Raw genomic sequence first — 24,486 nt, 5'->3', positions numbered from 1 at the left:
GGTGGATAAGCAAAAAAAATCTAAACAATTCCACTTCTCGAAACTTTGTAACACAGATATAACCATTCCCAGTTTGTTCTTTACCCAACTTGACAAAACGTATGGGTGGGCCAAAAAGCAAGAATCGACGCTTTCCAAAAGTCTCATTCCTACCTGTCCAAAATCATCTCTGGTAGGATTCTCAGGGCAAACGTTGGAAGTCTCAACTACACCCTGTGGTGTAAACTACTAAAATTTTACAACTTTTACTTCAATACATTAAAGAAAATTATGTACTTTTTACTCCATACATTTTCCCTGACACCCAAAAGTACTCGTTACATTTTGAATGTTTAGCAGGACAGGAAAATGGTCTAATTCCCACACTTATCAAGAGAACATCCCTGGTCATCCCTACTGCCTCTGATCTGACAGACTCACTAAACACATGCTTTGTTTGTAAATGGATGTCCAAGTGTTTAAGCGTGCCTGTAAAAAAATAAATAAAATAAGAACATAAGGCCTGGTTGGCTTAATAAGGAATTTAAATTAATTTACACTTGTACTTTTACTTCTGATAGTTAAGTATATTTAAAACCAAATACTTTTACTCAAGTTGTATTTTACTGGGCGACTTTCACTTGAGTCATTTTCAATGAAGGCATCTTTACTTTTACTCAACTATCTCAATTGGGTACTTTTTCCACCACTGACTACACCTGTCTACCACAGGTTGGCACACTTAATTCTGGACTGCGCAACTTCCATTTCGAGATCGTCAAGGTTCTCAAGAGAGCATGTAGACCTATAAATATGATTACTCAGTTTGTATTCAGGAGACAAAAGGTACAGTTGAAGTCGGAAGTTTACATACACTTAGGTTGGAGTCATTAAAACTCGTTTTTCAACCACTCCACAAATTTCTTGCTAACAAACTATAGTTTTGGCAAGTCGGTTAGGACATCTACTTTGTGCATGACAAATCATTTTTCCAACAACTGTTTACAGACAGATTATTTCACTTAATCACAATTCCAGTGGGTCCGAAGTTTACATCCACTAAGTTGACTGTGCCTTTAAACAGCTTGGAAAATTCCAGAAAATTATGTCATGGCTTTAGAAGGTTCTGAGAGGCTAATTGACATTTCAGTCAATTGGAGGTGTACCTGTGGATGTATTTCAAGGCCTACCTTCAAACTCAGTGCCTCTTTGCTTGACATCATGGGAAAATCAAAAGAAATCAGCCAAGACCTCAGAAAAAAAGTTGTAGACCTCCACAAGTCTGGTTCATCCTTGGGAGAAATTTCCAAATGCCTGAAGGTACCACATTCATCTTTACAAACAATAGTATGCAAGTATTAACACCATTGGACCACGCAGCCATTCATACCGCTCAGGAAGCAGACGCGTTCTGTCTCCTAGAGATGAACATACTTTGGTGGGAAACATGCAAATCAATCCCACAACAACAGCAAAGGACCTTGTGAAGATGCTAGAGGAAACAGGTACAGAAGTATCTATATCCACAGTAAAACGAGTCCTATATCGAAATAACCTTAAAGGCCGCTCAGCAAGGAAGAAGCCACTGCCCCAAAACTGCCAGAAAAAAGCAAGACTACGGTTTGCAACTGCACATGGCGACAAAGATCGTACTTTTTGGAGAAATGTCCTCTGGTCTGATGAAACAAAAATAGAACTGCTTGGCCATAATGACAATCGTTATGTTTGGAGGAAAAAGGGTGATGCTTGCAAGCCGAAGAACACCATCCCAACCGGGAAGCATGGGGGTGGCAGCATCATGTTGTGGGGGTGCTTTGCTGCAGGAGGGACTGGTGCTCTTCAAAAAATAGATGGCATCATGAGGAAGGGAAATTATGTGGATATATTGAAGCAACATCTCAAGACATCAGTCAGGAAGATAAATCTTGGTTGCAAATGGGTCTTCCAAATGGACAATGACCCCAAGCATACTTCCAAAGTTGTGGCAAAATGGCTTAATAGGGCTAGGGGGCAGCATTGACACGGCTGGATAAAAAACATACCCGATTTAATCTGGTTACCACTCCTACCCAGTAACTAGAATATGCATATACTTATTACATATGGATAGAAAACACCCTAAATTTTCTAAAACTGTTTGAATGGTGTCTGTGAGTATAACAGAACTCAAATGGCAGGTCAAAACCTGAGAGATTCCTTTACAGGAAGTGGCCTGTCTGACCATTTGTTGAACTTCTTTTCCATCTCTATCATTTACTAAGGATCTCTGCTCTAACGTGACACTTCCCACGTCGTCCATAGGCGCTCAGAGCCCGGGAAAAAACATAAAGTCGTCATTCCAGCCCCAGGCTGAAACACATTATCGCCTTTCTCAAGTGGCCGATCAAGGGACACTAGCTTATGCGCGTGACCCCGACCGCCCCGCCTTTGGGATTTTTTCCTCTGTTTGCCGAAAAGGAGATTCCCTGTCGGAATATTATCGCTTTTCTACGAGAAAAATGTCGTAAAAATTGATTTTAAACAGCGGTTGACATGCTTCGAAGTACGGTAATGGAATACTTAGAATTTTATTGTCACGAATTGCGCCATGCGCGTGACACTTCTTTACTATTTCGGATAGTGTCTGGAACGCACGAACAAAACGCCGCTATTCGGATATAACGATGGATTATTTTGGACCAAACCAACATTTGTTATTGAAGTAGCAGTCCTGGGTGTGTATTCTGACGAAGACAACAAAAGGTAATGAAACTTTTATAATAGTAAATATGATTATGGTGAGTGCTAAACTTGCCGGGTGTCTAAATAGCGAGCCCGTGATGCCTGGGCTATGTACTTAGAATATTGCAAAATGTGCTTTCACCAAAAAGCTATTTTAAAATCGGACATATCGAGTGCATAGAGGAGGTCTGTATCTATAATTCTTAAAATAATTGTTATGCTTTTTGTGAAGGTTTATCGTGAGTAATTTAGTAAAATGTTAGCGAATTCCCCGGAAGTTTGCGGGGGGTATGCTAGTTCTGAACGTCACATGCTAATGTAAAAAGCTGTTTTTTGATATAAATATGAACTTGATTGAACAAAACATGCATGTATTGTATAACATAATGTCCTAGGGTTGTCATCTGATGAAGATCATCAAAGGTGAGTGCTGCATTTAGCTGTCTTCTGGGTTTTGGTGACATTATATGCTGGCTTGAAAAATGGGTGTCTGATTATTTCTGGCTTGGTACTCTGCTGACATAATCTAATGTTTTGCTTTCGTTGTAAAGCCTTTTTGAAATCGGACAGTGTGGTTAGATTAACGAGAGTCTTGTCTTTAAATGGCTGTAAAATAGTCATATGTTTGAGAAATTGAAGTAATAGGATTTTTAAGGTTTTGAAAATCGCGCCACAGGATAGCAGTGGCTGTTACGTAGGTGGGACGAATTCGTCCCGCCTAGCCTAGAGAGGCTAAGGACAACAAAGTCAAGGTATTGGAGTGGCCATCACAAAGCCCTGACCTCACTCCCATAGAAAATTTGTAGGCAGAACTTAAAAAGCATGTGTGAGCAAGGAGCAAACCTGACTCCGTTACACCAGCTCTGTCAGAAGGAATGGGCCAAAATTCACCCAATTTATTGTGGGAAGGTTGTGGAAGGCTACCCAAAACGTTTGACCCAAGTTAAACAATTTAAAGGCAATGCTACCAAATACTAATTGAGTGTATGTAAACTTCTGACCCACTGGGAATGTGATGAAAGAAATAAAATCTGAAATAAATCATTCTCTCGACTATTATTCTCACATTTCACATTCTCAAAATAAAGTAATCTAAAAGTAACGGAATGTAATCAGATTACGTTAATGAGTTTGAGTAATCCAAAAAATTAAGTTACTGACTACAATTTTGGACAGGTACCTTGTAACGGATTCCATTTAGAAAGTAACCTACCCAACCCTGCATACATTGAGCTACCATACTGCAAGAGTTGGGACTTCTGTTTTTAGCCAGAGGATGAGTCTGGGTTGTATTTCATTGTTAGTTTTACACAAATAATTGTACAGTTTCAGCTATAAAACTGACAACTCTTTATTTAAAAAAATAAAAAATATATTGTTGGTGGACTTCATGCGCTGTAAGTTGGGCTCCCGAGTGGCTCAGCGGACTAAGACACTGCATCTCATAGATATACATACAAAGAAAATACATACATACATATCTCTCACAGACATATCAGTGTGGATGACGGATCACCAGCTCAAGCTGAACCTCGGCAAGACGGAGCTGCTCTTCCTCCCGGGGAAGGACTGCCCCTTCCATGATCTCGCCATCACGGTTGACAACTCCCTTGTGTCCTCCTCCCAGAGTGCTAAGAACCTTGGCGTGATCCTGGACAACACCCTGTCGTTCTCCACTAACATCAAGGCGGTGACCCGATCCTGTAGGTTCATGCTCTACAACATTCGCAGAGTACGACCCTGCCTCACACAGGAAGCGGCGCAGGTCCTAATCCAGGCACTTGTCATCTCCCGTCTGGATTACTGCAACTCGCTGTTGGCTGGGCTCCCTGCCTGTGCCATTAAACCCCTACAACTCATCCAGAACGCCGCAGCCCGTCTGGTGTTCAACCTTCCCAAGTTCTCTCACATCACCCCCCTCCTCCGCTCTCTCCACTGGCTTCCAGTTGAAGCTCGCATCCGCTACAAGACCATGGTGATTGCCTACGGAGCTGTGAAGGGAACGGCACCTCCATACCTTCAGGCTCTGATCAGGCCCTACACCCAAACAAGGGCACTGCGTTCATCCACCACTGGCCTGCTGGCCCCCCTACCTCTGAGGAAGCACAGTTCCCGCTCAGCCCAGTCAAAACTGTTCGCTGCTCTGGCACCCCAATGGTGGAACAAGCTCCCTCACGACGCCAGGACAGCGGAGTCAATCACCACCTTCCGGAGACACCTGAAACCCCACCTCTTTAAGGAATACCTAGGATAGGATAAAGTAATCCTTCTAACCCCCCCCCCTTAAAAGATTTAGATGCACTATTGTAAAGTGGTTGTTCCACTGGATATCATAAGGTGAATGCACCATTTTGTAAGTCGCTCTGGATAAGAGCGTCTGCTAAATGACTTAAATGTAATGTAAATGTAATCTCAGTACTAGAGGAGTCACTACAGACACCCTGGTTTGAATCCAGGCTGTATCACAACCGGCTGTGATTTGGAGTCCCATTGGGTGGCGCACAATTGGCCCAGCGTCGTCCACGTTTGGCCGGTCATTGTAAATAAGAATGTGTTCTTAACTGACGTGCCTAGTTAAAAAGGTTAAAAAAGTGCAGCTGTCACCCTGAAAATGGCTACTAGGTAGCTACTTCATACTAGGTTGCTATGGCTACTAGGTTGCCAGAGTAGTGCTTGTCAAGCGGGAGCGAAGGGCACTGTGTCCCTTTGTTGTTGACGTTCATGTTTACCCCATTGAGTAGTAGACTATGTATACTGAACAGAAATAAACGCAACATGCAACAATTTCATTGATTTTACTGAGTTACAGTTCATATGAGCAAATCGCTAAATTAATTAGGCCCTAATCTATGGATTTCACGAATGGGAATGCAGATATGCATCTCTTGGTCCAAGATACCTTTAAAGAAAAATGGGCCTCACAGTGGGCTTCAGGATCTCGTCACGGTATTTTTGTGCATTCAAACTGCCATCGATAAAATGCAATCATGTTCGTTGACCGTAGTTTATGCCTGCCCATAACATAACACCACCATGGGGCACTCTGTTCACAACGTTATTAACATCAGCAAACCGCTCGCCCACACGACGCCATTCACGATAGAAGCAGAATTCAACCTAGCATTAGACTGGGTCATAAATTAAGGAGATCTAATTTACGAAGATAGAACCTGCTTTTACCATGACTAACAGATTTCCCAATCTTCTCCTCTTCATCTTTAATGTTGACATTCAGCTCCAGTGTTTGACTGCAGTCTTCCAGCTTCACTGATGCCATCTCTGGATCCTGCAGTGCAAACTGGGCTCCACTGTCACAATCAGGACCCAGTGACTGTAGGTTTCAACTCAGTGTGGAAGGAGAGAGGGAGGCTGGGGTTGTCCTCACTGTTAATCTGTCAACTCCGGATAGGATCCCAGTCCTAAATAGAAGTCTGAGATCCATTTCCTGGTCCTCCCCTGTGCATGTCACACCCCCTCCCATTGTACTATATGCATGAACACACTTTGAACAATGCCTTCCTAAAATGCTGTAGCGATAACTAACACAATAGGAAAGGTTGTGGTAGACGTGGCACATTACAGGTGAGTTCTTCGATTATGTTTAACGGTTGTTTGCATCCAATAAATGTTGCACTACCGCCACCTACTAGACTGGAGTATAACTCTCTTATACATTGCTTGAAAGTTATTTCATAGTTTTGATGTCCACTATTATTCTACAATGTAGAAAATAGTAAAAATAAAGAAAAACCCTGGAATGAGTAGGTGTGTCCAAACTTTTGACTGGTACTGTACATTTATGTTAATCCAGTAGCATGAAATAACATTAACTTTCTCATGGAAACAGTTCTACTGCAACTTTTCATACACAGTGGGAAGTTGGAATGAACAACATACATTTAGTAAGATAAAACCTGTGCTTACCATGAGAAACAGATTTCCCAATCTTCTCCTCCTCTTCTTCATCTTTAATGTTGACATTCAGCTCCAGTGTTTGACTGCAGTCTTCCAGCTTCCAGAGGCAGGCTGGGTTTGTCCTCACTGTTGATGTTACCGGCCTCAGACTTAATCTGAGTCAGCCTGTAGTAATAATGAGCAACGACACAAAACTGTCTTGACAGGTTCTGCCACTTTCTTTATTCTCTAAAATTACATTCTATTTTTTTCTTGTTCAATGATCTAATTTCAATAGATCAGGTAGCTAAGCATTGACAACAAAACATTAATTAATTAACATTAGACACAAATTACACACTAAATCACAACGTAAATACACTTGACCTAGAGTAGATTTCCTGCATTTACATAAACGCATTAAAAACCCAAAACCATTTAGGTTGCAGTTGTTGTTTTAAGCAGCACAATGAACTATTTTCTGCAATAACCTTGTCTTCACTGTATTATTTCAATCACAAAAAAACTATTGTATTTCCCGTTCACACCATAGTAACAATTATAGATAGAAATAACTGAATGTGTCTGAATATTGCTACACGTGAAAAACGGATAAACATTACATTCATCTTCAAACCAGTAGTGTAGCTGTGAATTTGTCTCTCTCTGATGGACGAGCACTGCCTGCACCGAAGTCCGTTGAAGCAGACCGAGTGGGCGCCACCAATTTACCAGCTTGTGAATTTTACACAAAACCAATATGTCAAACGAACTCAGAAATCTCAAATACTTTTATTTTTTATTAAATTACCTTTACGAAATGATGTACAGTCACTCAGACAAACCCAGTCTCTAGTTTATGTGACTTGAAAAATAGATTTGATCACGTTCTTCACTCACTCTGCTTGACACAAAAATAACACATAAAACCTTTACCAAACGTGATAAAACTTTTAAGTTATTTGTTACCTAGCATGTTATGACATGTTCTTTCGATATTAGAACGTTTAAACGTGCTATTACATACCAGTAGTAATATATTTGAAACCGACACAAAAGTTCTCGTCTTGACAACACAGTTAAGGCGCCTGCCCGAAACTTCCTGTTCCTCCACTACCACCAAAGATGTATCTGTACACCTACACACTATCCCCAAAAAACAACCACCCCATCCCGCTTACTTTGTCCCTAAACGATCCTACAACAGGCCATCTGCCTGGGAGGATGGAACCCCTTCCCTCAAAACTTCCTGTAGATCTTCTGCACAAAAATCTCTCACAATGTTTTACCTGTTTTATTTTTTTCGTGGGGCGCAGGTAGCTTAATGGTTAGAGTGCTGGGCCAGTAACCGAAAGGTTGCTGGATCAAATCCCCAAGCTGACATGTTAACAATCTGTCGTTCTGCCCCTGAGCAAGGCAGTTCACCCACTGTTCCCTGGGCGCCGAAGACGTGGATATCGATTAAGGCAGACCCCTGCACATCTCTGAGGTTGAACCCTTTCCCTGTTTCTCTGCTGCTGCAACTGCCACATGTACTTTCCGCTCCATCGGTGCCGTTGATCAGAAATCCAACCATACTAAAACTCATCCTCTCTTCAGGCCTACTCACTGGGAGGCTCCCAGTCGACTCTCTCACCCTTGGGATACCCTCTTCACTGCTTCAGCGTAGAGGAAACGTTCTGCCCCACTCAAACTCTGGCAATCTCAGCCTGTCTCTCTCACAAGGCACTTTGGGTCCCCAGCTGAAAACCCCCAGTTGACACACGGTGCTTTCTGTATCCCAAATGTACACTCCCTCTGACTATACTTTCCTCACATCGTGGGATCCCTCTTCTACACACTGCTGCAACATGTCTGAATCCTTGGCACCTAAAGCACCGTAGCGGAGCGGATTCAGAACATAGGCCCTCACAGAATACCAAATATAATCTAACCTGACCTTATCAGGTAGCAACTCTGTCAAAGCTCAACAAGACAGACATGCTTTTCTCAGTCTCGCCATTGCCACCGGGTGTCTGTCTCACCAAATGTCAGGTGTCACAAACACTAGGAATATTCCTTTTCATTTGATCCACTTCTACACTCAACCTCATTGATTAACCCCCATTGATTACCCTTTTTTGTCCTTTACCCAGCTTGACACAATGTATGGGTCGGCCAAAAAGCAGGAATCCACTCTTTCCAAAATGATCTCTGGTAGGAGTCTCAGGGCAAACGTTGGACGTCTCTACCACATCTGTCGCCTCAGGAAGGTCCACCACATCCTGGACTGGCCCTCACAACTGCCGACTGACTCCATTTCGAGATCATCAAAGTTCTCATCAGCACATGAAGACCTATACGTTAGATTACTTGGTTTGAATTCAGGAGATGCAGGTATGTACTCAATATTAGGTATGTACACAGGAGACGACAGTGGCGATCGGTGCCGTTTAAGATGAGGAAGGATGATCATTTTTATTTTATTTCTATAACAGCATATTGGATGACTGTCATTCATATTCCATTCACCCATCTCAATGTAACATCGATAGGTGTAGGCTACTACATGATACTAACATTTTCCCTGTACCCATCATGAGGCTGCTACAACCTAGCCTATGAATGAAAGTTTACAATGTAGGTACACAGGTTGAGAGAATTTTGAGTAATCAAGGTGACAGATAGTGACACATTCAAAACCGCCTTGCACACTTTTTCCTGCATCTAGCTGATCTAGGGTGTAATCAATAGTTCAACAGTTGCAAACAAGATTTTCTATTGGACAAATACAGGCATGTTTTTCACTGTTTGCTTCCGTACAAGAAACGTTTTTCAACAGAATCTGCATCTGTGAAATGAATACACCCATGAACAGACGCAAAGAGTTCACTTTCATAGCAGCCACATACAAAGAGCATGATCACTTTGCTCGCATCTATCTACGCGCTCTCCTCCTCTCACCTTTTCCCTTCGCCTGTGGACTTCAGTGCACAACACATCAGCTTTCTGTGACCAGCCGCAAAAACTTTCCAAGCCAAACCTCCTTAGCATGACCACTAACCGCTACACACAGCCTACATCGTCACCATATTAGCTAATACTAGTCAACATAGTGAATAGAACTAACTCGTTAGTAAACCCGCTAGTCATGCAGTAGTGTACAGTCAGCAAGCAGTTTAGCAGTTACAACCACAGGCCCCAGTGGCAATAAATTAATAAAACCAAAAGATACCTTGACTTGGAAGAGTTCCAGTGTTGGATAGCCATAGCCAGCTAGCTAACATAGCATCCCTCTGTTTAAGCCAGGTGTTAGAGTAGGCTAAACTAGCTAGCTCCATTCACTAGCTAAGTAAGTGAAAGGGTAAAAAAAATCTGAAATATTGCTAGCTATTTCTCACTGTGAGAGAACTGTGTAGAGGAAAAGGAGTGTTATAGAATGTTAGCCTCTTTACTTTACTGATCAGTGTGGACCTGGTCAGTTTTGGTGTGTTTTGTTAGCTTCTACTGTAAAGATATTGAGATGACCATGGATTTGACCGTGTTGAATGCCCTCTGTGAGGCTTCTCACGTAACAATATACACTGAGTGGACAAAACATTAAGATCGCCTTCCTAATATTGACTTGCTCCTCCCCTTTTGCCCTCAGAACAGCCTCAATTTGTCAGCTATGAACTCTACAAGGTGCCAAAAGCATTCCACAGGGATGCTGACCCATGTTGACTCCTATGCTTCCCACAGTTGTGTAAAGTTGGCCTGATGTCCTTTGGGTGGTGGACTGTTCTTGATACACACAGGAAACTGTTGAGTGTGAAAAACCCAGCAGCGTTGCAGTTCTTGACGCAAACCGGTGCGCCTGGCACCTACTAGCATACCCCGTTCAAAGGCACTTAAAATCTTTTGTCTTGCCCATTCACCCTCTGAATGGCACACATACACAATCCATGCCTCAATTATCTCATGGCTTACAAATCCTTCAACATGTCTCCTCCCCTTCATCTACATTGATTTGTTGACAATTTAACAAGTGACATCAATAAGGGATCATAGCTTTCACCTAGTCAGTCTATGTCATAGAAAGAGCAGGTGTCCTTAACTTTTCGTAAACTCAATGTAGTCTGTTTCACTGGGTGGTACTGCTTCCCTCTGCAGTTTTCTGTGGGAAACTGCAAGTGATGATCAGTTTTCACCATTTCTTTTTGTACTACATAACAACTTTTGTTTATTCATACACAAAGTCTGAAACAACTACATGTTTATTAAATTGTCTTTTTAAACCAGATTTTAGTCAACAAATTCATAAAGCATCTCCCATTATTTCTATTTATGCAAAAATGCCTCCTTTATCAAAGTGTTCATCTAACCCAACTATTAGTATGTTTAAGACCTTTACATACATATATTTATCATACCTATCTAGCTAATTCAACTTAAGTGATTGTGCTCCATGAAACACTCCCCTAACTTGTATATACATGTCAGCAACACAGTGATGGAACAAAATGGAGTAGTGTGCTAAGACGTGTCCATCTCCTTTCAGCTCTCCTCCTCTGAAACGGTTATATTCAAACAAACCCATGACATTTTATTTTATTACAAGCAAATGTTAGGATACATGATATACCAGACTCATGGGCTCCACGTTCTGATACACGGCTAGAATTCTCATTCTTACACAGAAGTGAGGAATATTCTCTGATTAAGGCAGATGTAGTAAGTCTGGATCACATGCCAGTATATTGGGCAACCACATGCATATTATCTGACAAACTTACAGTATATAATGCAGTATAAAATATGCACTGAGCTTACCAGACATGAGGAACACCATCGTAGTATTGAGTTAAAAATCCTTTAAAATCTGTCATCTACTGATTGAAGAGACGTCAATAAGGGATCATACCTTTCACCTGATCAGTCTATGTCATGGAAATATTTTGTATACTCAGTGTATATTCATACCCAAGGCACAAGGCAAAAGCTATTTTAAGAGTCCTACAAGCACCTTCTCATCTCTTTAAGACAGTGTGCAAGTATTTAGTTAGTTGTCATGAGGTCCACTCGTGGCCAAACTAGATCAGACAGTTACATGTATTCTTTTTTAACAGTATGTAAATGTATCGTTTTTTCCCCTCCATGCTTTAATAGGTCATTGTCAGGCAGAATGAGGTTCTATATTGTTTGAATAAGACTCTGGACATCTGGAAAACAGCTCCACATGCAAAAGCCACTTGCACAAAAATAATCAATTAAAAAGTGAGAAAAGATTAACACGTTATACTGAGTACCTGAGGACGTCAAAGACTAAAGTACTGTAACAGACAGTATTTTGAGTCTAATCTGACACATTTAAACGATTCATTTGACTAATTTGGGCACTTGTTAAGGTTAATATTAGGTTTCAGCATTGCTCGTAGGGCTGCAAACCTCAAGTAACTTTCTTAAAATCCCAGGTTTCTAGAAACCCCGAAATGGAAGATCCCCAGAATCAATAGGGAATAAGCAGGACATCCAGAAAGCCAGGGAATTTTCCAGAGTTTCTGGAATTTTGGAAAAGTTACTGGAATTTTGTTGAGTGTCGCCCCGTTGGTACTCGGAGGTCTACTTGCGTCCGACGGTTTCAGACAGTTTCTTCAGTCTCTTCTTCAGCTCCAGAGGAAACTTCTCATAACATTTCTTACACACAGGCTTCATGTCAAACTCCACAAACTTGTTCCTGTCAACAGAGGACAGGAGAGACACAGTCAGTATTTTGTAATGCATTTTGAGCTCCATTGTGTATGAAATGTGCTTTACAAATAATTATTTTAAAATGTTTTGTATTCTCATGAACAGCAGCACATCCAGGTTTCTATCCTTAGCAAGTTACACTATGATCACACAACTAGCATGACAGGACAGAAATACAGTCAGGTGTACTGAAGTGGAACCAACACTAAATATCTTATTTTTAAGGGAAATGACCTCCATAGCATATGAATGTGGAAGATTACACATTACACCTTTGATCACAACGTGTGCGGTCAAATGGCACCCTATTCCCTTTATAGTGCACTACTTTGGACCAGGGCCCACAGGTTGTCATTTGGGACACAACCATTGTCACATAACAGAATAACATGACAGAGCAATGACGGAACAGAACACATCAAGCAAACTGAAGGAGAAAACAACAAAAGGAAAGACAATAAGAGGAAAAGCTAAATGGAGAGTGACTTGGAAGTGGAATTACTAACCCATGGATGGAAATGAGAGGAGGATAGTGAAGAAGACAGGAAGTGGAATTACTAACCCATGGATGGAAATGAGAGGAGGATAGTGAAGAAGACAGGAAGTGGAATTACTAACCCATGGATGGAAATGAGAGGAGGATAGTGAAGAAGACAGGAAGTGGAATTACTAACCCATGGATGGAAATGAGAGGAGGATAGTGAAGAAGACAGGAAGTGTAATTACTAACCCATGGATGGAAATGAGAGGAGGATAGTGACCCCTTGGGTTGTGCCGTAGCGGAGATCTTTGTGGGCTATACTCGGCCTTGTAAGTTGGTGGTTGGAGACATCCCTCTAGTGGTCTAGGGGCTGTGCTTTGGCAAAGTGGTTGGGGTTATATCCTGCCTGTTTGGCCCTGTCCGGGGGTATCATCGGATGGGGCCACAGTGTCTTCTGATCCCTCCTGTCTCAGCCTCCAGTATTTATGCTGCAGTAGTTTATGTGTCGGGGGGCTAGGGTCAGTCTGTTACATCTGGAGTATTTCTCTTGTCTTATCCGGTGTCCTGTGTGAATTTAAATATGCTCTCTCTAATTCTCTTTCTTTCTTTCTCTCGGAGGACCTGAGCCCTAGGACCATGCCTCAGGACTACCTGGCATGATGACTCCTTGCTGTCCCCAGTCCACCTGGCCGTGCTGCTGCTCCAGTTTCAACTGTTCTGCCTGCAGCTATGGAACCCTGACCTGTTCACCGGACGTGCTTGTTGCACCCTCGACAACTACTATGATTATTATTATTTGACCATGCTGGTCATTTATGAAAATTTTAACATCTTGACCATGTTCTGTTATAATATCCACCCGACACAGCCAGAAGAGGACTGGCCACCCCTCATAGCCTGGTTCCTCTCTAGGTTTCTTCCTAGGTTTTTGACCTTTCTAGGTAGTTTTTCCTAGGGAGTTTTTCCTAGCCACCGTGCTTCTTTCACATGCATTGCTTGCTGTTTGGGGTTTTAGGCTGGGTTTCTGTACAGCACTTTGAGATATCAGCTGATGTACGAAGGGCTATATAAATAAATTTGATTTGATTTTGAAGATGACAGGAAGTGGAATTACTAACCCATGGATGGAAATGAGAGGAGGTTAGTGAAGATGACAGGAAGTGGAATTACTAACCCATGGATGGAAATGAGAGGAGGATAGTGAAGATGACAGGAAGTGGAATTACTAACCAATGGATGGAAATGAGAGGAGGATAGTGAAGATGACAGGAAGTGGAATTACTAACCAATGGATGAAAATGAGCGAGAGGAGGATAGTGAAGATGAAAGGAAGAGGACTGGAGAAGTCTACAGACAGATAACAGGTTTCTTTTTGCGGTCTTTCGAGGCGTCCCTCTCGCGTCGGGCCAGTCTGCGTTTCAGCTCCTCAGGCATCCGCTCGTAACAGTGCTTACATACAGGCTTCAGATCTACCTCTACAAACTTGTCTCTGTTACACCACAGGGAGGGGAGGGGGAGAGAGAAGAGAAAACAGAGGAGAGGGAGAGAGAGAAGAGGAAACAGAGGATGGAAAAAGCACAGGGTGGAGAAGTGAGAAGACTGTAGAGAAATAAGAGGAAAAACAGATTGTGTCCAATAGGAGGAAGGTTAGAGAAAACACAGTACTTTATAGGGAATAGGGTGTCATTTGGGACGCAAACAGATTGAGAGGAAGGCAGGAGAACGACAGACAGGAAGAGCCAAAGGGTTAGGAAAGAGCCCAGTATAATGCCATTGATATATAATAATGAAATAATAACATACTTGAGGGTGAGCTTGGTGTTGCAGGTGGCGCAGGAGAAACAGTTCACACACCATGCTTTGTTCAGGGCTGACACCACTACAGGAGGAACAGAAAGTCCATTATGGCTTTAGATCATTCCAAAACAATTCATTCAAATGAAAACAGTTGATGCTTACCATCTCCTTCAATCACTCTGTTGCAGTGGTAGCACACATCACCAAAGAGCTAGAGGGTTGAGACACAGGCAGAGATGAGCATTTCATTCACTACTTGATTTAACCATTATCAAACTTTACATTTCAGTCAGTACCAGCCAAAACAACATGCAATAACTGTGTTACTCAGCAACCCTATCCCATGAACGTTTGTGGACATGAGCCCCATGGGACCTGTCAAACATAGTGCATTACATAGGGAATAGGGTACCATTTACCTGGTTGTAGTGGGTCTCACAGTCAGATCATAGCTTTATTATCTGGTTGTAGTGGGTCTCACAGTCAGATCATAGCTTTATTACCTGGTTGTAGTGGGTCTCACAGTCAGATCATAGCTTTATTACCTGGTTGTAGTGGGTCTCACAGTAGGCCAGACCCTTCCTCTCATAGTGGCGGTGTCCAAGGAACGGCTTCTCACACTTAGCACACACAAAATGCTGCAAACACAGGCAACATCACATATTAGCATGGCTAACTGTAGTACCAGGCAACATCACATGTTAGCATGGCTAACTGTAGTCACAGGGAAGTAGCACCCCAAGTTAGCATGGCTAATAGCTAACTCTTGTCACAGGCAGACACCACTACATAGGCATTAGCATATTACTAACTCTACTCACAGGCACAAGCAGTTAAGTTAGCTAACTTTGCTAACTCTAGTCAGCTGCCATCAGGGCATGTATTCACAAAGCGTATCAGTGTAGGAGTGCTGATCTAGGATCAGGTAATCTACCTGTACATATGTTATTCATTATGATCTTAAAGGTCATGAACAGTCAAAAACATATCAATGTTTTTCATGAAACTGGATGATATTTGAATGAAACCAGGTCAAAGGATGAAAAATGACTGTTGCTCCTACATTGATAAAGCTACTGGTCCCCTCCCCCATGTCAAACACTTGGATTCATCGTTAAAGGGTTAGGGTGACGTCACCAGAACTCATTTTAATACACCAATGGTAACATGATATTCTCTTACCTAATTTAAATAAGTACCGCTTTGTAACCAACATCGGAGAAGGCGTGTTTGTGGAGGGGCGTGGTTTATACAGCCACTCTACTGGTGCCAAAATTTGACTGTAGGGTGTCATGAAATATAATTAAAAGTTTACACTATTCATCTATGGTAAAGACACTCGTGTCCCCTTTTATCTGTGTCTGGTGCTAGCTAGTTACTGCCTAGCTAGGTCTTCATCTGTGTCTGCTAGGTCTTCATCTGTGTCTGGTGCTAGCTAGTTACGGGCTAGCTAGGTCTTGTTAAAGTTGCGTCAATTCGTTTCTGGTATAAGAACAAAATAGTCAGCACATAGTAACTTCTGATTTAGCTGTACTTTAATTAATGCAAACACGTGTATGGTAAATATGTCGTTCGTATACGGTCTCTCTGTGACACCTCGCAGGGCAGACAGAGAAGAGAACGACACATCCTTTGTTTCTCTCTTATATACTCTGACAGAGATAGTTCCCGCTCAATGCTGGCCTGTCAGAGGGAGGAGGAGCGTGGTTTAAACTTGCTCCTCCTATCGTCGGCGTGCAGGCTGGTCCCAGCCTAGTGACGCACTTCCTGTCGCCGGTTGTAGTTCTTCTTGTCTTCAACAGTTGATTTATCCGTAGTTTATATACTTAATATTGAAGCATAGCTTCCCCGGTATATTATATAAGTTATGCAAACAAATAGCCAGTTCAACCCTAACAGTCTTCGTCCGAGTCGGGTGTTAGCCGGGTCTTCGTCCGAGTCGGGTGTTAGCCAGGTCTTCGTCCGAGTCGGGTGTTAGCCAGGTCTTCGTCCGAGTCGGGTGTTAGCTAGTTACGGGCTAGCCAGGTCTTCGTCCGAGTCTGGTGTCAGCTAGTTACGGGCTAGCCAGGTCTTCGTCCGAGTCTGGTGTCAGCTAGTTACGGGCTAGCTAGGTCTTCATCCGAGTCTGGTGTTAGCTAGGTCTTCATCCGTGTCTGGTGTTAGCTAGGTCTTCATCCGTGTCTGGTGTTAGCTAGGTCTTCATCCGTGTCTGGTGTTAGCTAGGTCTTCATCCGTGTCTGGTGTTAGCTAGGTCTTCATCCGTGTCTGGTGTTAGCTAGGTCTTCATCCGTGTCTGGTGTTAGCTAGGTCTTCATCCGTGTCTGGTGTTAGCTAGGTCTTCATCCGTGTCTGGTGTTAGCTAGTTACGGGCTAGCTAGGTCTTCATCTGAGTCTGGTGTTAGCTAGTTACTGGCTAGCTAGGTCTTCATCTGTGTCTGGTGCTAGCTAGTTACGGGCTAGCTAGGTCTTCATCTGCGTCTGGTGCTAGCTAGTTACGGGCTAGCTAGGTCTTCATCTGTGTCTGGTGCTAGCTAGTTACGGGCTAGCTAGGTCTTCATCTGCGTCTGGTGCTAGCTAGTTACGGGCTAGCTAGGTCTTCATCTGTGTCTGGTGTTAGCTAGGTCTTCATCTGAGTCTGGTGCTAGCTAGTTACAGGCTAGCTAGGTCTTCATCTGCGTCTGGTGCTAGCTAGTTACGGGCTAGCTAGGTCTTCATCTGAGTCTGGTGTTAGCTAGTTACGGGCTAGCTAGGTCTTCATCTGTGTCTGGTGTTAGCTAGGTCTTCATCTGTGTCTGGTGCTAGCTAGTTACGGGCTAGCTAGGTCTTCATCTGCGTCTGGTGCTAGCTAGTTACGGGCTAGCTAGGTCTTCATCTGTGTCTGGTGTTCGCTAGGTCTTCATCTGAGTCTGGTGCTAGCTAGTTACGGACTAGCTAGGTCTTCAGCCAGCATGGAACAAGGGTTGTTAGAAACTCAGACGCCGTCGTCATGTCAACACATCCGTCAGTGCTGCTGTGAACCGCATCATAACAGACATGCCAAATAGGAGAGATATTAAAAATAAAAAAAATAAAAAATTGATATTGATGCAATTTCAATATTTGAGTTGCGTTGTGTATCACCACATTTGCTTAAGAGGATTTTATTGCAACACTGCATCCAAGTTACTTGACATGGGGGTTTCAAAGAGCTGTCAGTCAAGGCGAGCTCACAAGTATAAGCTCCCCACTCAGCCCGTCTTTTCAAACTTCCTGGTAGTTAGACAGAGATAAAGTACTTTTCCCTCACATTGAGCATTTCTATCCAAAACAAATATTATGGGTGATATTTTAGTCACTCAAATTGCTATTTTACATGGGAATCAGAATGACTGTTTGGGACCTTTAAAGACTAAACTAACCCTACATCAGCCCTACTACTCTGAGAGCTTTATGAATACAACTGGCCATAGTAACTCAACGGGGCTTGGTCAGAAAGATGCATCACACACACACACACCAAGTCATTCAGGACAGGCAGCGTAACAATGGCTTCTAGTGGAGAGAATGTCAACTGCAGGCAGGCCAGGCACTGTAGACTACTTGTAGTGTATTCATCAGCACTGTAAAATTGTGAGAGATTAAAGTGCAACAATGTGCATGTGTTTAGGCACCCACACCCATGTATTTCTGGGTAAGAAGAACTTATCTGTGAATGTGGTAATGGTATGCCTCTTGTTTCTATTGACGTATGTGGCTGAAGAGTGTAGTTGTGTAGCTAGCTATGCAATGTTTCCTGCAGTGCAGTTTCTATGTGTGGGAGGAGAAAGCCCTCCTTTCTCCTTGTATGTGTCCCAAATGGCATCCTATTCCCTACATAGGGCCCCAACTCTGACCAGAACACTATGGGCTCTGGTTAAAAGTAGTGCACTACATAGGGACTACTGCCATTTGGGACATAACCCCCTTCTCACCATGTTAAAGTGCCACTCGCAGTAGGCATAGCCCTTACATTCATAGTAGGGATGGCCCTGGAACGATCGCTCACATACATTACACACAAAGTGCTGGGAAAGGAGGAGGGGGGAGGAAGAGGAGAAGCGAGGGATAAAAAAAGCCACAAAGATGAGGATGTAGAGAAAAATAAAGTATGAAGGAATGTGTTGGAAGGAAAAGAAAGGTGTCACAGGATGGAGAGTAGATAGAGTTACTCACAGTCCAATCAAACATACGCTCTCTGAACATGAAGGAAATTATAAAAATGTAACATCATTTCTTTGTAAAAGCTTACTCAACAAACATCTGACTAAACCATTACATTGGAGTCCAAATATGTCTAAAATACCACTAAAGCCCATCATGTCATTTCCGACCACACACCTCGACATGCCACTGCTTGCCCATGGCGTTGACCACGCGTCCCTCGATGGGCCTCCTGCAGGCGCCACAGATTGGCACCCCCATCTTATCATGGCAGGGCAGACAGTACAGCTCTCCCTTCAGCTCCCTGGCATCGGCTGTCAGCTCCTTACTACAGGGAGAGGGGAGGGACAAATATTACTACAGCTCCTTACTACAGGGAGAGGGGAGGGACAAATATTACTACAGCTCCTTACTACAGGGAGAGGGGAGGGACAAATATTACTACAGCTCCTTACTACAGGGAGAAAGGAGGAACAAATATTACTACAGCTCCTTACTACAGGGAGAGGGGAGGGACAAATATTACTACAGCTCCTTACTACAGGGAGAGGGGAGGGACAAATATTACGACAGCTCCTTACTACAGGGAGAGGGGAGGGACAAACATACACCATTATATTACACAAAACACACAAACAGTGCTTTTGAAGCAGGGTAAATGGTAACATCTTAAACACTCTTGCTTTCATTATTCCAGATACTGACTGAAACACATAATGGAATCAGGAACACATTATGTCAGATATCAGGAGGGCGCTGTGAAGCGTACTGACCCACAGTTGTTGCAGTTGAAGTGGTCGGGATGGTAGGGGTCGTTCTTAAAGATGAGGGGGCTATCCTCGATGATGGCATGGCATTTCTGACAGATGTACTTCCCCAGACCTCTAGCCTTCTCACGGTTATGGCAAGGCCGACATAGGTGCCTAGGCAGGGACAAAGCAGGATGGGTATGTACATCCAACATGTCTCACTGGGCCAAACAAACACAGTAGAAGTTTCTCCTACGCTTTATTTACAGTGCTGGAAAAGTATTTGCCTCCTTTCTGATGTTCTCTTGCACATTGTTGATAGTGAATATTAGATCTTCAACCAAAACCTGATATTAGATAAAGGGAACCTGATACTAGATAAAGAACCTGATATTAGATAAAGGGAACCTGATATTAGATAAAGGGAACCTGATATTAGATAAAGGGAACCTGATATTAGATAAAGGGAACCTGATATTAGATAAAGGGAACCTGATATTAGATAAAGGGAACCTGATATTAGATAAAGGGAACCTGATATTAGATAAAGGGAACCTGAGTTTACAAATATCAACAAACTGAGAAAATCAGAAAAAGGGCAAATAGTTTATCACAGCACTGTATTATACAAACATACTTATGTGAGTGTTTATTTGTGATTGGTTAAATATTCATCTACCATGGTATAATGTGCAGTGTGATTGGCTGGGGACTCCCCTGCATAATGTGCAGTGTGACTGGTTGGGGACTCCTCTGCCCCTGTATAATGTGCAGTGAGATTGGTTGGGGACTCCCCTGCCCCTGTATAATGTGCAGTGTGATTGGTTGGGGACTCCCCTGCCCCTGTATAATGTGCAGTGTGATTGGTTGGGGACTCACCTGCCAGCGTTCTTGACGAAGCCGACGTCAGCGAGCACAGCCTGGCAGATATCACAGCAGAAACAATCAGGATGCCAGCTGTTGTTCATGGCCTTGATCACACGGCCAATGATGAACTCCCCTGAGAACACCAATACAACATGAGAACACCCACCCACCCATACAACATGAGAACACCCACCCACCCACACAACATGAGAACACCCACCCACCCACCCACCCAACATGAGAACACCCACCCACCCACCCACCCAACATGAGAACACCCACCCACCCACCCACCCACCCAACATGAGAACACCCACCCACCCATACAACATGAGAACACCCACCCACGCACACAACATGAGAACACCCACCCACCCACACAACATGAGAACACCCACCCACCCATACAACATGAGAACACCCACCCACCCATACAACATGAGAACACCCACCCACCCATACAACATGAGAACACCCACCCACCCATACAACATGAGAACACCCACCCACCCATACAACATGAGAACACCCACCCACCCATACAACATGAGAACACCCACCCACACAACATGAGAACACATACACACACAGGGGATTTACACAGAGATTTGGTGTGTGTCTGTATGTGTGTGTGTGTACGTACTCACCACACTGGTGGCAGCAGGGAGCGAAGAGCATCTGGAAGTCATGTTCACAGTATTTCCTGCCTTCAAACTGTCAGGAGAAAACTATGACATTTAACAAGGGTGCTTCACTCACACAATAAACCCAAACATTAAACAGTTTGACATTTGAATAGTGGCAACTTTCCTCAAATTCCACAGTTTTCCAGAAATCCTGGAGGGAATAAACCAGAAATCCAGAATCCTCCAACCATCATTTTTGGAAAACCTGGGAACTTGGGGGGAAATGACAGGAATTTTGCAACCCTACATTTATGCCCTGTGTTAGTCTACCTCATAGAAGAGCCCCTCAGGGAACTGCTGGAAGCACTGTGCACAGACGAAGCAGCCCTCGTGGTACAGCTCCCCGTTGCTGTTGACGATCTTCTCTGCCGGGGCGAAGCCGCTCTTACAGCGCTCGCAGGACGCGTTTGCCAGGGCGTTCGCCATGTTGCTATGGTGACAAAAAAAGAAAGTATGAAGATCAGAACAGATGACAACTCCAGAATTATTTGCTGCTGTTCTGTTGATCACTTTTTTGACACTGCAATCCATGAAGTTAGCCCAAATCTGTTTGTGGCCTTGCCAACTCAACTGACTGCAGTCATTGGCAAGGTGTTGGCACAATAACGACAAGAGAGTGGCACTCTGGCTACCACACAGCAGCAGATTCTCCTGGAGGGGGCTTGAATAGGCCAACAATGTGAAAGAAATTCAAAGTGAAAGTTATTCCAACAGAGAACTGCTGGGCTGTTGGAAATCTGCCTTGAGTGTCTACAGAAACAACACTGGCAAAGGTCAATATATTTTTCTCTCTACTACAGATCAGTGTTTTACAGAGTGGGGTGTACATCCCAAATGGCACTCTATTCCCTATATAGTGGACTAATTTTAACCACAGCCCTATGGCTGGTTAAAGGTAGTGCACTACATTGGTAATATGGAGCCATTTGGGACACAAAGACAAGCTTGGTTTTAGGGGTGGGGCCTTGTCCATCAGACAGTCCCTTACTCAAATCATATTACTCACAGAGCACTGCTGTCACCATGGAGACACACGTTACTCAGGGTCTGTCTCCTAATTTGGTCATCTGAGAGCAGTCAGACAGACATGATAGATCATAGCTGTCTGATGGTATTCAGTGTTGGTTTATCACTTCATTGATCACACGTACTGTGTCGCCTCAACACTCATTGGCTAATTCCTACACCCCAAATCAAGTGCCAAAAAATGACAACATGGTCTACAAATAGACCGTGTGTAATGATCCAAATAATCAAACTTGTTTCAATTTGAAAATAGAATGTTTCGACCTAAAAGTGTTATTTATAGAAACTAACCAACTAAGAGGCTAACGTTACCAAGCTAGAGAGAAAAACAGAGTTTGAAGTAGCTAACGTTAGCAAGTTCAAAACACACACGTCCACTCACTTGACGTCACTAGCCTACTGTAGCGGTCAGGTTAGCGAGTTAACTAGTTAACTTGATTTAAAAGTTATTTAATGTTTCAAGCCGATTCCCACGCCCGTCATTTAAAAAAAACTATCACTAGCGGTGTTACACTTTAACACATACAGCACTGCACCGAACAAATTAGCTAACATTAGCTGCCCGGCTAGCTATTAGCATTGTAACCTGTGAAATTCGAGTGTTCTTACTTGGATCTTACCTGCCCGTCATTTCTACTACTCCCAGCATCACCTATCAACACCACCGTTTCAGAAACGTATCGACTTTTTCCCAGGGTCTTCAAATAGGACGAGTAATGGATTGATCCGAGCGGCGACACCTAGCCAACTAGCAATTTTTTTCCTCCAGAATCTTGGTGGAGCCACCCTTTCCTTGGTAGCTGGCGTTTTCAAAAGAAAAGGGACGAAATAGCGCCCTCTAACGGCTATTATATTGATAGCACTCCTGTTGCGCTGACTGCAGCGTCCCTAAAGTTCTTCTGAACCAGGGGTGGACGACATACACCCCCCTGGCCGGCGAGAGGTTTGAATAAAAATATTAACGCTTTGGTGGGAATTATTTTTGGGGGTAAAAAAAAACAACAAAAAAACACTCCAGGCCACTCGTGAACGTCTAAAACTAGATAGAGAGTAAGTCGAAATTATAATGGACCTTTACATTTTCAAATAACTGCAGCTTTTCTGAATTTTGAAATTCTGATGTGGCCCTTGAGACAAATTCCCACCCCTGTTCTAGACCCCTAACAAGCTGTTCTAATACTTTGAATATGCATCACACCTCTGCAATGACTGGATAGACATGTCTGAATGAGTCAAATCAACGTTTTTTGGTTGTGTACACAGATTTGCAGATGTCATTGCAGATGCTGCAAAACGCTTGTCACAGAAGTTTGACCATGAAAAAGGTAGTATTTGGAATTTTGGTATTTCGTTAGGATCCCCATTAGCTGTTTACTTAAGTACTGCTCTTTCCATGATATAGACCAGCGTTTCCCAAACTCAGTCCTCGAGACCCCAAGGGGGCACTTTGGGGGGTTTGCCCTAACACTACACAGCTGATTCAAATAATCAACTAGTCATCAAGTTTTGATCATTTGAATCAGCTGTGTAGTGTTAGGGCAAAAACCAAAACGTGTAATCCCTGGGGTCCGAGGACCGAGTTTGGGAAACGCTGACAGACTGAAGAGGTGAAACTAGGTGAAAGCCATGATCCTTTATTGATGTCACGTGTTAAATCCACGTCAATCTGTGTAGATTAAGGGGAAGAAATTGGTTAATGCAGGATTTTTAAATCTTGAGACATGGATTGTGTATGTGTGCCATTCAGAGGGTGAATGGCAAGACAAAATATTTAAGTGCCTTTGAACGGGGTATGGTAGTAGGTGCCAGGCGCACTGGTTTGTGTCAAGAACTGCAACGCTGTTGAGTTTTTCACACTCGGACCGTTTCCTGTGTGTATCAAGAACGGTCCACCACCCAAAGGACATCCAGCCAACTTGACACAACTGTGGGAAACATTGGAGTCGACATGAGCCAGCACCCCTGTGGAACGCTTTTATGGGGTCAATTTCACGCCATATGTATTGAATTCAAAATAAAATTAATTGTGAAGATGAAAAAAAATGAGTTGAATGTAAACATATTTTCGAGGACGGGTGAAATAATGGATGTTGAAATAAAAAATCTAACAATTGAAAGCAACATGTATAGAATTGTAGTTCCGCTAGTTTTGGAGTGACGGTTCGTCTTAACCCAATCAATGAACATGATAAACAGGATTTATTTATATTGCCTATTTAAATAGACGGTCTGACGTCACCTCATTTTAGCTGACGTACTTCAAAATTGTCAGTCACCGGTCAATAATGTACGGATATTAGAAGCATGTCTATCTAATACATTTAATGACAAAACATCTAACTACTTAGGTAAACATATGAATTACCTGTTGCACAACGTTCGGCTCAGGTGTATGGAG

The 24,486-nt window shown here is 43.0% G+C and overlaps 2 protein-coding genes across 6 annotated transcripts in view; both read right to left on the bottom strand.

Annotated features, from left to right (window-relative positions):
• The window catches only part of LOC106592870 (uncharacterized), a 61,209-nt gene extending 54,924 nt beyond the window's left edge, over positions 1–6,285 (bottom strand). The window contains exon 1 of the mRNA XM_082963310.1: positions 5,881–6,285. Within this exon, the coding sequence (XP_082819436.1) occupies positions 5,881–5,977 (97 nt within the window). The 5' untranslated portion in view covers positions 5,978–6,285. The remainder of the gene's footprint in view (positions 1–5,880) is intronic.
• Positions 6,286–11,147: 4,862 nt separating this feature from the next.
• lims1 (LIM and senescent cell antigen-like domains 1) lies at positions 11,148–22,956 on the bottom strand. Of its 5 annotated transcripts, none has more exons than XR_006759919.2 (11): positions 22,709–22,956; positions 21,333–21,492; positions 21,024–21,090; positions 20,389–20,509; positions 19,534–19,683; positions 18,938–19,088; positions 18,532–18,624; positions 14,744–14,792; positions 14,588–14,663; positions 14,071–14,273; positions 11,148–12,289 (listed from the first exon to the last, which is right to left on the bottom strand). XR_006759919.2 is itself a non-coding variant. In XM_045698455.2 (10 exons), exons 1-10 carry the CDS (start codon positions 22,735–22,737, stop codon positions 12,175–12,177), a joined length of 1,011 nt encoding a protein of 336 aa, XP_045554411.1. In that variant the 5' UTR covers positions 22,738–22,956; the 3' UTR covers positions 11,148–12,174. The 5 variants fall into 5 exon arrangements, 2 of the variants coding, with proteins under 2 accessions (XP_045554411.1, NP_001133299.1); XR_006759918.2 differs by lacking the exon at positions 18,532–18,624 and adding an exon at positions 15,127–15,219; XR_006759920.2 differs by lacking the exon at positions 18,532–18,624 and adding an exon at positions 15,127–15,219 and having other exon boundaries at positions 22,698–22,926.
• Positions 22,957–24,486: the final 1,530 nt, after the last annotated feature.

Source organism: Salmo salar, chromosome 17 (genome assembly GCF_965601325.2).
Source record: "Salmo salar chromosome 17, fSalSal1, whole genome shotgun sequence".
Classification (NCBI taxonomy): Eukaryota; Metazoa; Chordata; class Actinopteri; order Salmoniformes; family Salmonidae; genus Salmo; species Salmo salar.
The sequence above is the reverse complement of the archived record's forward strand: the minus strand, read 5'-3'. Positions and strand labels throughout refer to the sequence as shown.